This window comes from Cuculus canorus, chromosome 5 (assembly GCF_017976375.1).
Source record: "Cuculus canorus isolate bCucCan1 chromosome 5, bCucCan1.pri, whole genome shotgun sequence".
NCBI classification, from domain to species: Eukaryota; Metazoa; Chordata; class Aves; order Cuculiformes; family Cuculidae; genus Cuculus; species Cuculus canorus.
In genome coordinates this window covers 33,886,026-33,899,536 of record NC_071405.1, presented here as the reverse complement: position 1 = coordinate 33,899,536, position 13,511 = coordinate 33,886,026, and the positions used below count along the sequence as shown (strand labels likewise).

The 13,511-nt window shown below is 38.1% G+C and overlaps 1 protein-coding gene across 1 annotated transcript in view; it reads right to left on the bottom strand.

The window, feature by feature from the left end:
• SPON1 (spondin 1) overlaps positions 1-13,191 on the bottom strand; it is a 159,540-nt gene extending 146,349 nt beyond the window's left edge. The window contains exons 1-2 of the mRNA XM_054068115.1: positions 12,823-13,191; positions 6,008-6,114 (exon numbers count right to left, since the gene is read on the bottom strand). Of these exons, the coding sequence (XP_053924090.1) occupies positions 6,008-6,114; positions 12,823-13,045 (330 nt within the window). The 5' untranslated portion in view covers positions 13,046-13,191. The remainder of the gene's footprint in view (positions 1-6,007; positions 6,115-12,822) is intronic.
• Positions 13,192-13,511: the final 320 nt, after the last annotated feature.

Below are 13,511 nucleotides of genomic sequence, written 5' to 3'. Positions count from 1 at the left end.
TGAACTAGAGCTTGTTTTACCATTATAAAATTATTTCTTTTTTTTTTCTTTCTAGAATAATATATGAAATGATTCTTATAGAAAGAAAATTCAAGAATACTCTTGCAATTGCAAAAGACCGGGAGACTCAAATTTTACAGACTCAGAATTCATCCTTACAATCTTGGCCTCCAAATCCTGGCATATTCCTATTCTTTCATATTTAACATACTCCTGTAATTACAGCTTTGGATTATGGATGTAATAACTGTGTACAGCTATTTTGCATTGATTTATCTCCTGCTGATAGCAGAACTGCTAATCAATGCTTCAGAACAGCATTTTCATTTAGCAGTTTATATGCAACTGTATTCTGCTCCCCTTCCCCCTTTTTGGGTATACAACATGTGTCTCTCTTTGAAATCAACATATACAGCTTTGTATTATTTTCTGTTTGATAAATGTAAAGCATGTATGTATGTCATGGCCACAGAATTACTAGGTTTAAAGCCACAAGTAAATAGTGTCCATTCTTCTTTCTCTTTCCACCTCACATCATCCATCACTTGAGGATTGTGTTTCCTTCTTGTAATGTCTCAGCCCTCATTCATGAAAACCCTGAAGAATTTTTTTAAATTTGAAAATTTAATTAAATAGGAACATGGTTTTCATTTACTGGTGCAAAGAAGTTTTAGCTATGTGGCTTCACTGTGAACTGGAAATTAATCCACCCCTGATTTGCAAACCACTGGTGATTGAACATTTCACATCAAATCAGAGTAAAAATGCATTACTTTCATATATTTATGAGCAGTGAGATGACAGACTCAGTTTCAGTGATAAGATGCTGGGAAAGGGAATGTACAGAATGCAAACATGATCAAAATACTTGAAAGTTCTGAATATTTGTTAAACAAAACCACATCCTTGCCTACATTTCAGAAAAAGCCATTTACTAAGCAGCCAGCTGTGCTTATATTGGGATATAAGGTTAAAAAAAAACATATAAGTTGAGTGCAGCACCAAGACTACATAAGTATAGCTTAATTTTTAATATAAAAAGCTTAATAAATAATTGCGGTCATTAATTTTTAAAAAAATACAAACCTTGCTTATAAATACACTAATAAATCATGAGACATAACTAAAAGCCTTTTAAGACTGCTTCTTTCAAAATGCAGTATATCAACTGCTTAAAAAGATGTTAGATTGCTATAAAAAGCTGCAACACAGCAACTGAGGAACCACATTTCTAAGAGCCTGTTCAGAAAAAAAAACCCAAAACTTTTAATGTAAAAGCTTTGGTAAGCACATCTGTCAGCTGAACAGCATCAAAAGAAATGGTCACCAGTCAGCAGGTCTTCAAAACAAAGGCAATGCCTCGGCCTATTGTTTCAGAGTAAACCTAGAGAAAGAGGATTTAGAGTAAAGGGCCACTTACCTTACTTATCTCACTACTACTCCAATTTTTCTTGTGTTTTCTTCTTCAGCACAGGTCCCTAGCTTTTATAAATGCCATACTTCTAATGAAACCTTCGCTCTTGCTACTGTCATGCCTGCTTATGTTCTTACATTGTTTTTGCAATGGTAGGTTGTTAAATTCAGTGATCTAAACTAAGAAATTCCTGATTCCCTCTAGAGCAAAGAGTTAAAAGGACAACTACAGTAACACTACTATGATAAACACATTTAACAATAAACTACCACAAAAAAAAGTGGACATAAGTATCTAACAACCGATTATGCCAAGACAACACAGATAAGTGTCTGATTTCGAGTCTTTATAGACTCAGTTTATCACTGTACATGAGAAAAGGTCACATTTGCACACAATATTTTATATTGACTGCTTAATTGCCAAATGCATATTTATGAAGTCCACAAATAGCACTAATGTTTGGAGGAATGGTGAGCACTTTGAAGGATAGGATTGTAGTTCAGAACTTCCCTGATAAATTGAAGATGTAGTCGAGATTAAATTCATTAAGACAAATACAAAGCTTTACACTTAGAAGTTATGAAATGCAGAAACAGAACATGAGGAATCCTGTAGTACATGCAAGAATAGATTTAGAACTTTGTTGTGGACCTCCCATACAATACTTGAGATGCGCCTGCAATAAAGGCAAGTTGCATACAGTTACAGGATTCTGCATGAAGGGAAGTACTTGCGATACTCCAAAGGATTACTGTATCTAAATTCTACATGACTATATGCTGAGGGTCCAGACTGACTTTTATGTACAGTTCTGGGGAAAACAAATAAGGCCAAACTCTCAACTTGACTCCTGAAATGGCAAAAATGAAACAGATGGCCTAGATTGAAAATACAATTTTTTTTTTTTTAATAAGAAAAAGGTAGAGAGTGTGTGGCATTGGAGAGAGAATAAGGGAAACTTCAGAATAACTGTTTCATAAAATACCACGGAAATTCTTAATTTAGGAAGATAATCTGATAAGAGAGTAATGTAATCATTATTAGAGAAGCCTCAGTTGAGACATGAGTAAAAGCGCAATAAGGTTTTTCTTAAATTCTCTATAAAATATAATACATTGAAGTGTTTGAACAGGCCACTTGGATAGAATATTTTTTTGTTGTTGTTGAACAATTCCTCAGAACAGATTCAAAAAATATCCACCAAGAATTTTCTCAGAATATTTATACTTCCTCAGAGAATGAGGAAAATAGATGAGGTGAAGTTCAGCACTAAATTTCTGTTATTCTACATTATTTATCAGACTAAATCTATTGCTTTGCATACGTATGTTGATTAAAATGGCCTGTATAGATACTGTTCTACAGTCAGTCAGTGCTTGATTGTTGCCCTCGAGTATAATTTGCCTTCAAACAATTTGCAGACTGTTGCTAAACATTCCAAAAGAGAAAGATCAGCAGTCTGCATGACAACAGTTGGGAACAGCTTATGTAAAACGGCCAATGGGACATGATCTGCAAAGCTTTCAGAGTGCTGCACTGCACCCCTGAGTTGTACAATTACCACTGGCATAAGTAAGAGCAGTATTACTATATCCCTAAACTTCTATGACTGAATTTGCCATCTTTAATTCCCCAACCATATTTAATTTAGCTACTTAACACATGTTTGCGGGGGAGGAGGGGAACAAAAGGAGTTGTTTATTTTAAAGCCAAACTGTGCCCTGGGTGTGCTACAAGGACAACAATAAATAAGTTTGGCTGAATTAAATAAACAAACAACAGTAAAATCAGATTTTAGTCTTCATTTTCTCAGAGGAAACAGATTTAGAATGGTGGAGTTCAAACTACACTTTCCTAAACCTCTCTGCTCCATGGCAAGTGTAAAGGAAACCAAAAAAAAAAAAAACCCATAGAAAAATACCTGTACAACCAAAAATTTTAACAGCTGTGCTATTTATAGGCTCAAGACCCTGTAGCTTAATGATTAATGAAGATTGACCATACCTGCAGAGTCAGACAAGAGTAAATGAGCCATGAGGAGGCTGTAAAAGGCCCAGCAAAGCCCATGCAGGGCAAACTCATGGCAGCTGCTTATTGCACATTCATCCTTTGCAATGGGCTGCAAGCCTCAACCTGCTGTAGCAGGACTGTCTGTGACCACTGAAAACAATGTTTTTTCCAGTCCCAATGTACCGTATCCATATTAGGCACTGATATGTTAGTCCTTACTAATGTGTTGCTACTCCAGCACATGACCCTCTACAGCACTTTGAGGCATTACACCTGCTGATCAGTTTAACACTCAAAGCCACAGCCCCAGTGGGAACTGGACCCCAGCACAGTGTGGATTCATGTTTTCCACATGAAAGACATTGCAACCAATAACTCATTATTCAAAAGTAGTGTTCACTGTCTTGAAAGTATGGTGGTTTACGGTCTCTGAGGCATGGAAGGAAAGAAAATGTCTTATTTGGTCAAATTTCATATTTTTCTATCCTGGTTATACTGCAAAGTCTTACTAATAGGAATGAAGCACTTTGTTTCATGCAGTGCATTCGCCTGCTTTGGTTTAACTACTATTTGAACAGTAAATATGTCTCCTTATGGAAGCCAAGGGTTATACCATTAGTCAGAAGTGGCATTTAGTCTCTTGACACTACTAAGGAATTTTCACTAAGTTCTGTTCCACGAGGTAATTCATGCAATAACATACTCTCCGTCCGAGCACACGAAATGCATAATTGTGAGTGGCATGCAAGTTATTGTATACACGTTTTTTTCTCACTCCGCAGGAATGTTTAGATACCATTAGGTTATTCACATTGTAATAAAAACACAAACCCTTGAACTACACATCTTTTTTCCTCTTCCTATTGCTAGCACCTAGCCATGATACAGGAGAGATTGGCATTTACCACAGTGAGCATTCATTGGATGCTTAAATAAGAATCTTCAATCTGTACCAACACAAGCAGAACTGGCAGGCATTATCTGAATGAACTTCAGTTAACGTGGTAAGGTGGGATGAGCACAATGAGCACTGTTTGTGCCACAGAACTACAAATTTAGTTATGCATAAAAAATGAAACTCTCGTCTGCCAAGCAGAATACTGATTTCAGATTGCAATCCATACAATAAAGCTAATTAAACAATCTTCTCTGAACTGAGAGCTACTGGGCTTTTTTTTTTTTTGATCTATATAGAATTTCTATTTGGATCCCACGCTCAGCTGACTTTAAAATTCCAGTGTACTTCAGCAAGGCTTAGTAAGTTTCTCACTACATTATGAGTTAGACATGTGCCCAGCCATAAAGGCAAAACTCAGGCCAAGTCCTTCCTGTCAGCCACAGCTATACAGACAGCTGAAATACGGACATGAATGGTGACAAGTTTCTTTTAAAATTAGGTGAACATGGCCAGTTCTATTTCTGAACGGTAGCTCATGCTTTAATGATAGCTTATTCTTAAGAAAAAACATGTCCATATTAAAGAGATTTCTCCCAAATATTAGGAAACCGCTACATTTTAAGGAAGATAGAGTTATTCCAACACCAAATAAGTTCTCACTTATTCTAGATTTTCTTATAAATGTATGAAAAGCAGAAAGAGGAATCTAAGCAAACTCAACCAGCAAACAGGGCAAATACAGATTAAGTTTGTGCACCATATATGCTAGATACAAAATACAGAAGACGCTGCAGGAAGAGATGCTAGGATTATGTTGATTTGTCTCCTTATAGATCACCAAAATTAGAACATTTGAATATTTCCCTTAAAAACTTAAGAAATGCTGCTTTGAGGAAAATGAAATCTTCTATCTATAAATAATCATTAAAATTAGTAACAATATTATTGCCCACCAGGTAAAATACAATCACTATCACTAAACAACATTTCTAAGTTTGGAGAATCAAAGAGCAAACAATACCTTATCTGAGAATTGACAAACAACAAACCCACATAAATTCTACACACTTTCATAAATATGACATGTATTCTCAATTTCCATAGTTTTGAAATTGCTGGAAATACTATTTTGTGAATCATCACTCTAAGTTCTAATCCTTTTAATAATGATCAACAACATTTCATCTCACTAAATGTGTTCCTTAAGTAAAGTACAACTGAGCATCAATAAAACAGCAGAATCTAATTTATGACTGATAAAACAGTCATTACAGCTGTAGCAAACACACATCTCAGAGTCATAATCTACATCTGAATGGATGAAAGTATTTAGGCAAAGAAATAAAAAAATCAAAATGTGAATAGAACAATTTTCATATTCACTTTGGCTAACAAATTCAGATGTCCTAAATTCTAATCCAAATAACTGATGCTTATGTTTACCTGCAAGAATGTGGGAAGGCAAGTTGAAGTCAAGGAACAAAAGCCTTGAACTCTTGAAGAGGTTGCATGGAATATAGAATACGCTATGTTGTTCTCATGTCATCCACAGATATGCATTCACAAATATTTATCCGTACTGAAGTATAGTCTACATTCTGCTGTGCACATAACATCCCCCTTTGAGCCAAGCATATGATAAGAATACTCTTAAAGATATAGATCAGAGAAAGTTCTCTCACCTGAAAACTTCCTGCATGGTCTTCTTCTTTGTCACCTTCTTTTCCTTCCTTGAGAGCAATCAACGTGAATCCTCGAAAGTAAGCAGGAGTCGCAGCAGAAAGTGTCACTGAGATATAACAGTGAAACAATGAAAAAGTAATATTAATTGTGAAATCAGTCACTTGCCTATCATTTCACAGTTCAAAGTTGCTTGTTTTAAGTTGGTATTAACAACAGTTAGACCATTAACAACATGGAGCAGTGCCAGCCAGAATACAGAAATGTTAAGTCCAAGTTCCCACATAAACAGAAAAACACTGGCATGATATGAAATATCTCAGTTATTTTTTTTCACACATTTGCGCCGTCTTTTTTTTTTTTAATGCAGATTTCTAATGTGCTCAGATCTACAGAAGGGTTGTTTTTTATGGATTTCAGGGTGGGAACAAACATGTTTGGGGTTCTTTTCTTTGGGGAGGAAGGGTGCTGGGTTTTGCTTTAGTTTTCAATGGTAGGGGAACCTCTCTGGAATATCCGCTTCAGCTTTTGTGCTGCTCTGATCATAAATAAGGATCTAGGCATTTTAGTACACAGAAGTTTCTTTACCTATAAAGCAAGATGACCATATTGCATATTCCAGCTCACCTACACTCAGCACAGTACTCCAGTTGATGGAGATGTTTGCTCTAAAACTCTTTCCTCTCCCTTAACCTCAGGGCAGAATAGTACACAAAGTTAAACTCATGGCTAAAGCTGACCTCTGCCAGTTTTAATAGCAAAAGCATCCTACACACAAGCAGAACACCCTCCTTCACACACCACTCCTGACCAAGAAAGCATCATTGGATTCACCAGCAGAGAATAACATAATGCTGACCAATATAATTTTACCATCCTCAACATCAGGATTACATCCCTCATTTTCTGCTAGTGCAAGATAACATTTGTATGGATTTTTTTCTATTTACCATCATCGGTACCTTATTCTCATCCAGCCACACTTAAATTGCATCATCTGTGGCTCTTTCGAACACTACTGGAAAGATGAAATGAGGCAGAGATTTGAGACAGGACTTTTGGGAAAGTTTTAAAATTACTGAACCCTTTTCAACACTTAATGGGAATCTTTTTTTTGAAACAGAAGTACATTTTAGGGAAAAAATCTTTTTGAATTAAAGGAAAAGAGAAAGAAAAATGAACTACTAATGCTTTCAAGTAGCTTTCACTCTAAGCATAATGCAGATGGCACTGCTTGTAGTTCCCTATTGTTACACTCTCAAGCCCTGACTGGCACAATAAAAACTGAAGACCACCCAGAGTTTTCATGAGCAAACTGCAGCTACCGATGCTGTTTCACAGACGAGTATTCAGAAGAGACTCACAAAAATAGGATGTGAGGAGTTGAAACACATTACTAAAAATGACAGATTGCCCTTAAAAGATATGGATTTCAGAATATGTCAAGAGTTCATATGGAGAGCTCTTTGATCTAGAAGTTCAATAGTGGAAAAATATAAAATAGGATATTCAAAGGTCTCTACTATGCAGCTTTATTTGGGTCTAAGAACCACTTTGTTTATACCAATACATAATGTTTATGATTGTATGTGGGGGAAAAAAAAACCCAAACAGTATTGGAGGGATACAGAAGAGGTTAAAAATTGACATGAAAATGTCATGTTTAGACCTGCACACCTGCAAACACCTGTACAAATCTAGAGTAGTGATGAGCATAATAGCAAACCCTCCGACTCTAAAGATTTTCAGTACACTTTTATTCCATGGACGCTTATTAAGAGTCTCAACACTTTTGAGGAGAAAGAATCTTTCACATTTTATATACAGGAACTGAGTAGCAGCATAACAGCATTACAAATTCTGATTGCATTTCTAAGTACTGTTCCAATTCATTAATCCATTATCTGCCCAATAATTAGAATTATTAGCCCAATTTTGCAAACTTTTTCAGCTCTATTATAAATGAAAATCCACAGCCAACCTCTCGGTTGCAGTAATTGAGAACAGCACACTGTTAAACTCAACAAAGATGAACGCATTACACTTGCTTGAACACTAATTCTTAGAAACTAATTGCCATAAAGGTCTTTTACATGCAACAATTTTTTCCATCCATTATATGTAATTCAAAAGTCTGAATCACTAGGAGTAAAAAGTTACACCAGAAATACTTGAATACATATGCAAGCAAACAGAGATTACAGCTTTGAATTGACTCAACAGTTTTCATCATTTTCCTCCAAAATTTACAGATCAAACCAAACAGTTTTTGAAATTCTAAACAAAACACCTACCTATCACAGGACATCTGAAATGCTACAAATGCCATCAGAAAGAACAAAAAATAGAGGACAATAATTCCAAAGCCTGACTCATAGTTTTTGAATGCCTGGAGTTAGCACTGCTCAAGCTGTGGTTGCACAGTCATTTTAACCCAGAGTAATTCCATGCTTCCTTCAACATGAGTGATCCTGCCCTCCCCCACCCCACACTGCTCATACAGCAGCCACATCCAGGCAGCTGTGCTCTCAGCTGAAGTAAGAAACACATCCAGCTAATAAGTAAAACATAAGAAAAAACTCCAATCAGTGAGTTCAACTAGGTCCAGACCCCAAGTGGCTGCACTGTGCAACCCCAGGAGTGCTTCTGCCACTGGTGGGGATGCCCATGTACAAGTGAGGGGCCATGCGGGTGATGATCTACCAGATCAGGGTGGACTTATGTGGGATTTAAGTGTCCATGCAACCTCACCTCAAGGACACCAAGATGAATGTGTGCTTTTGCCCCCCCCAAGCTAGGCCAGAATGAACGCTAACATCTGATATGAAAGGATTTCTGTCAGTTCTCTGAACTATCCAGTGTGCTAAGATAACATTGCAGTGCAAGGCTTTATTTGAAGCACTCCTAAACACAGAGCCTTGCTATGGTGATGGTTTTATAGTCAGTGGCTCTGGACTGGTTGTTTCAGCACAGGAGGAGGTTTGCATTGTGAAGCTGTTGGACTGCATCTGGTTTTCACAAGAGGCAGTGGCTTCTCAAGGCATAAATTGAGCGTTCTTCTTGGGCTAAACTCTGCCCTTTTAAAGAACAGCTTTTTCTCACACTGCATTCACATTAATTAACATTCATTGAACAACATGAACTTCCTCTAAAGATGTTAATTCTCAGTGTAAATTTCTAAGTTAAGAATTTTACTTTAAAGGAAAGATTACATAGCAACAGTTACTTTTGTATATTTCCATCCCCTCCAGCAAATCTCCGATTACTTTACAAATTGCACTTTGGCACACACCTTCAAGGAACATTCCTCTTTTCCCAGTATCCTCAGCTAAAGGTGGGGTCATCAAAGCAACTGCTCCTTTGGTCTCAGGCAGGAAATCTGACGTTCCATAACCTACACTACAGCACATCCTGTGTTGTTCATTGCACAAGTACCAACAAATACACTTCTAATATCTACTTCTATCCTTCATTTATGAAATTAGAGAATCCCTAAAATATTTACAGAATGAAAGTTTGTTTGTGAAATATAAAAAGGAGTGGTTGCAATTTGGAGGAAGAAAGAAATGGGAAGAAAAAGTTTCAATATTCCTTAGAAGTCCCCAGGCCAATGCAATGGAGTGTGTAACATTACATGAGCTTTTCCTAGAACACTGAGGTGAACAGACTTACAAGTGGAAATTCCATTAGAAACAGCATCCACACAGAAGTTCTATCTAAGGACTATACTAGCCAAATCTTAATTTTCTTGATCAGAATAACAAGTTCATGATATTATGGATGAAACTATGTCCATTGCATGTTAGCACATGAGATGGATATACTACTGCCTTTTTTAGAAGCAATTTAATTTATATTTTAATAGGACTGAACCTCATTTTTATGGAAATCTTATGCAATCATTAATCTAACTCTACAGATCAATAACGCTAGGACCGACTACTTTGAGGGATAATTATCCTTTAACGTCATCTAAACCTAGGGCACATTTCTGTCCTTTGAATGCAATCAGAACTGTGACCTTCAATGAAAGCAGGAGCAGCTACATCAAGGTCTAAGTTAACCAGCAAGCAGAGAGAGGACCTCAAACCAGGATGAGGTACTAGTACTACGGAACCTAGTACTACGGAAAGACCTGTCTACCACATGCATTTGGCTGCCTGCTCCACAAGGTGAGGCAACAATATCTCAGCCTGAAAGACCTGTCAGATGAAAACCACTTGCATCAAAATTTCCAAATAAGATCTTAGAAATCAGTTATGTCGCCTGCCCTGTGGAACACCATGAAGCCCATAACTGTTGCTGCTTTGTTAGACATGAGGGAGGGAAGGAAGATGGTTCCTCAGCCCTGCTGCTACCTCATTTCTACTTGTCTGAAACAGGAGAATGCATTCTTATTTACTGCTGCCAGTGTTTGCGGACCAGAAGAGAGGCATACTCATTCAAATACATTACTTAGTACATGGGGCCATTTTCCTCTACTATAACTCCAGAGAGGTGGAAAACCAAGACTTCCATACTCACAGATCCACTCAGGATTTCCCCTTAGTGCAAATAGATCCTGCTTGATCTAAAAGTGAGCAACTGCAGGAAAGCCATAAAAAATGTCCCAAAGACAAATAGCAGCTGTGAACTGCGGTCTTCCAATTCCCAGACTACAAGAGTGATACAATGTTTCCTCCATTCATTGCAGTTGGAGGGTCTTACATGGGTGTCACATCCACCAATGACTGAAAGAGTCAAACATAAATAGATGACTTCATAGCATCAGTTGGGCAGAGCACAGCATTTCTATATTTCTGTATTATCCACCCTGCATAAATACTAGTTTATTCCAGGAGCCTGCTAGGGAATGTGCCAAGGATCCAGATTGCGTTAAATCAAACAGGGGCCATGGAAACAAGCACACTTGGCTCCAACGCAACACAGATAGTGCAAATCTTCTGCAGTGTTGTACACATAGAAATTTACAGATTAAAAAACCCCATGGTCCTGCCATAATCCCATTTTTTTTTAATCATTTTCATTTATCATTCGGATTTTCTAACCTTTATATAAAACAGTAATGAAGTTCCAGATATACTATACAATTTACTTTGAAAATGAGCTCTTGAAACTTTCTGTAATACTGGTGGTTTTAACTATTGTCATAGATAATGTATATGTTAAAGTAACATTCATTTATGTATTTCCAACCACGCAAAAAGTGTCCTTAAAGGATTATTTAAATAAGCTTATGAGCCACCTGAATACTTCAGTCTTAAACATTAAAAATTTGGGCACATATTTTCATCTACATTTTTAACTTTTTAGCATTAGCTGTAATTTTCTAAATTCCAAGAAGATACAATATACTAATGTGATTTTATTAACTGAGTTCCTATTACCAAGACCTAATACCTCCACAAAATTAGTTCTCCGTCTGGGAGTTCCTTTCCTCCTACATTTCCATGTAATAGCAACTTCTTTCATAGATGACTGAAAATATCCAATAATGCCTTCACAGAAATAAATTCCAGAACTTTTTAAGAGCATTCACATTTGCGACCAACAAAGAACTTGACACTTATCTTTATCCTGCTTAGTAAGCATTTAAAACTGACAGGAAACGTGAAATCTTTCAGACTCAAGATACTAAGCCTAATGTCAGGAACAGTAAACCAATTTGTGGGAAACGTGCATTTCCTCATACTACATCAAAATTAGTCATACCTTGAGAAAAAAAAAAAAAAAATCAAAGTTACAGGCTGATGATTAAAACAGGTCAATCACTGCTGCAGATGTGTTTTTCAACCTTTAAGAGAACACGATGATTATGCTATGTGCACACTTTTTTTCTCCCTATCCACACAAGGATTCCCATGTTCATGCAATAGTAAAACAGATACGCTGAATCTAAGGAAGGTCAGGAGAAAAACTTAAAAGAAACTCTTAAAATATGTTTTCCAAAGTGATGTCTATCTAGTTCATTAGTTATGATACCTAAAAATGTCCAAATTCTTTTCAAAGTGCTTTTAAAATACAAATTTAACAGTATACCCCAAGAAGGTCTGTTTCTAAAGGCATTATGTGGCTAGAAGTGACCAAAAACTGCCTTTGCCTATTAATTAGAAAAATATATTGATATGTGCTTTGGAAGTTAATTTCAAGGACTGTGTTGAAATGCTCAGCGAAGAAGGAACGCTTTCATCTCTTACTTACAGTGGTCACTTGCATCATCTCTGCCCCCTTCCTTTTTTGAACCTTCTGTTCATTTCCCCAGGAAAAGAAAAAATAAGGAGGGGGGATAAACATAAGTGGAAAATGTGGGAAGTTGGCAGTGCGCTGCATCACTGTTTGCCCATATGCTAACTCATTATATTAATATTCATATTTCATGGCAAGAACACTTAGTTTCGAGTTTCCTCTCCTTCCTGCTGAATGTTAAATCTTCTCCTGTTCCCTGCGTTACAATTAAAGGGATGGGAAGTCGGTAAAGGGGAAAAGAGCGTGCTTTGTGTATCACATCAACTTGTGATCTTGTGCTAGCGCTGAGCCAGTAGATTCATAAAAGAAAGGAAATTCCTCTTAATACTGAGTTAATGTTTGGGACTAAAGTGAAATCCAGCTCCCTCTCTCTTGTCATGACAGCATCCCCGATAAAGTAATCCGTGGGAGTCTATTACCCCGTCTTAACCCACACAGTCACACACACACAACACACACACACACACGCCAAAAGGGATACAGGGATGACAGGCACAGGCTCGTTACAGTTTTAGAGACACTTGTCCTGACTATTGCCGTTTGCATGGGAAGCAGAGGAGAGCCAACTTACCCCGGTAACTGTTCCCAGGCTTGTAAAATTCCGGATCGCCCTCCACCCTGAGGCTAAATTCATTATATCCTTCTCTCCGGGTGCCTTGGGCTCGCAGGATCCGACTGCAATATCCCTCGGATTTCGCGGCTTTCTCCAAGGTTTCGTCAGGAAAACCCTTGGCCACCAAGGGGAAAGTCAAGGCCAGCAGCCGCAGGGCGAGGGGCTGCAGATGCGCTCCCATCCTCGCCGCCCCGCACAACTTCGCCGCGGCTGCCGGGCAGAGGGGGCTCGGCCAGCAGCCGCCCCGGGGCGGAGGGACCGGCTCGAGAGCTGCCGGGGAGAGGGAGGGGAAAAGCGGGGAGGGCGCAGGGAGAGGGAGGGAAGGAGGGAGGGAGAGAGGCAGGGAGGGGAGGAGAAAAAAAAAAAGAGAGGGAGGGAAGTCTGATCTTGCCCAGATCGCGAAGTGAAGTGCTGTTTTGTTTCAGAGCGTGCGATGAAGCAGCTCGGGGATGTTTATTTAGCCGAGCTGAATTCGCAGGGTTTGGGGAGAGAGCGGAGCGCTGGGGACGCTTCTGTCTCCTAGACATCCAGAGCGGCTGCCGCTCCGGCTAAACCCACAGACCTGGGATTAATCACCCGCATTCCTGACAAAGTCTATAGTTACTGTAGGGATAACAAGGCTCAAAGAATTTCCCCACCACCCCCAT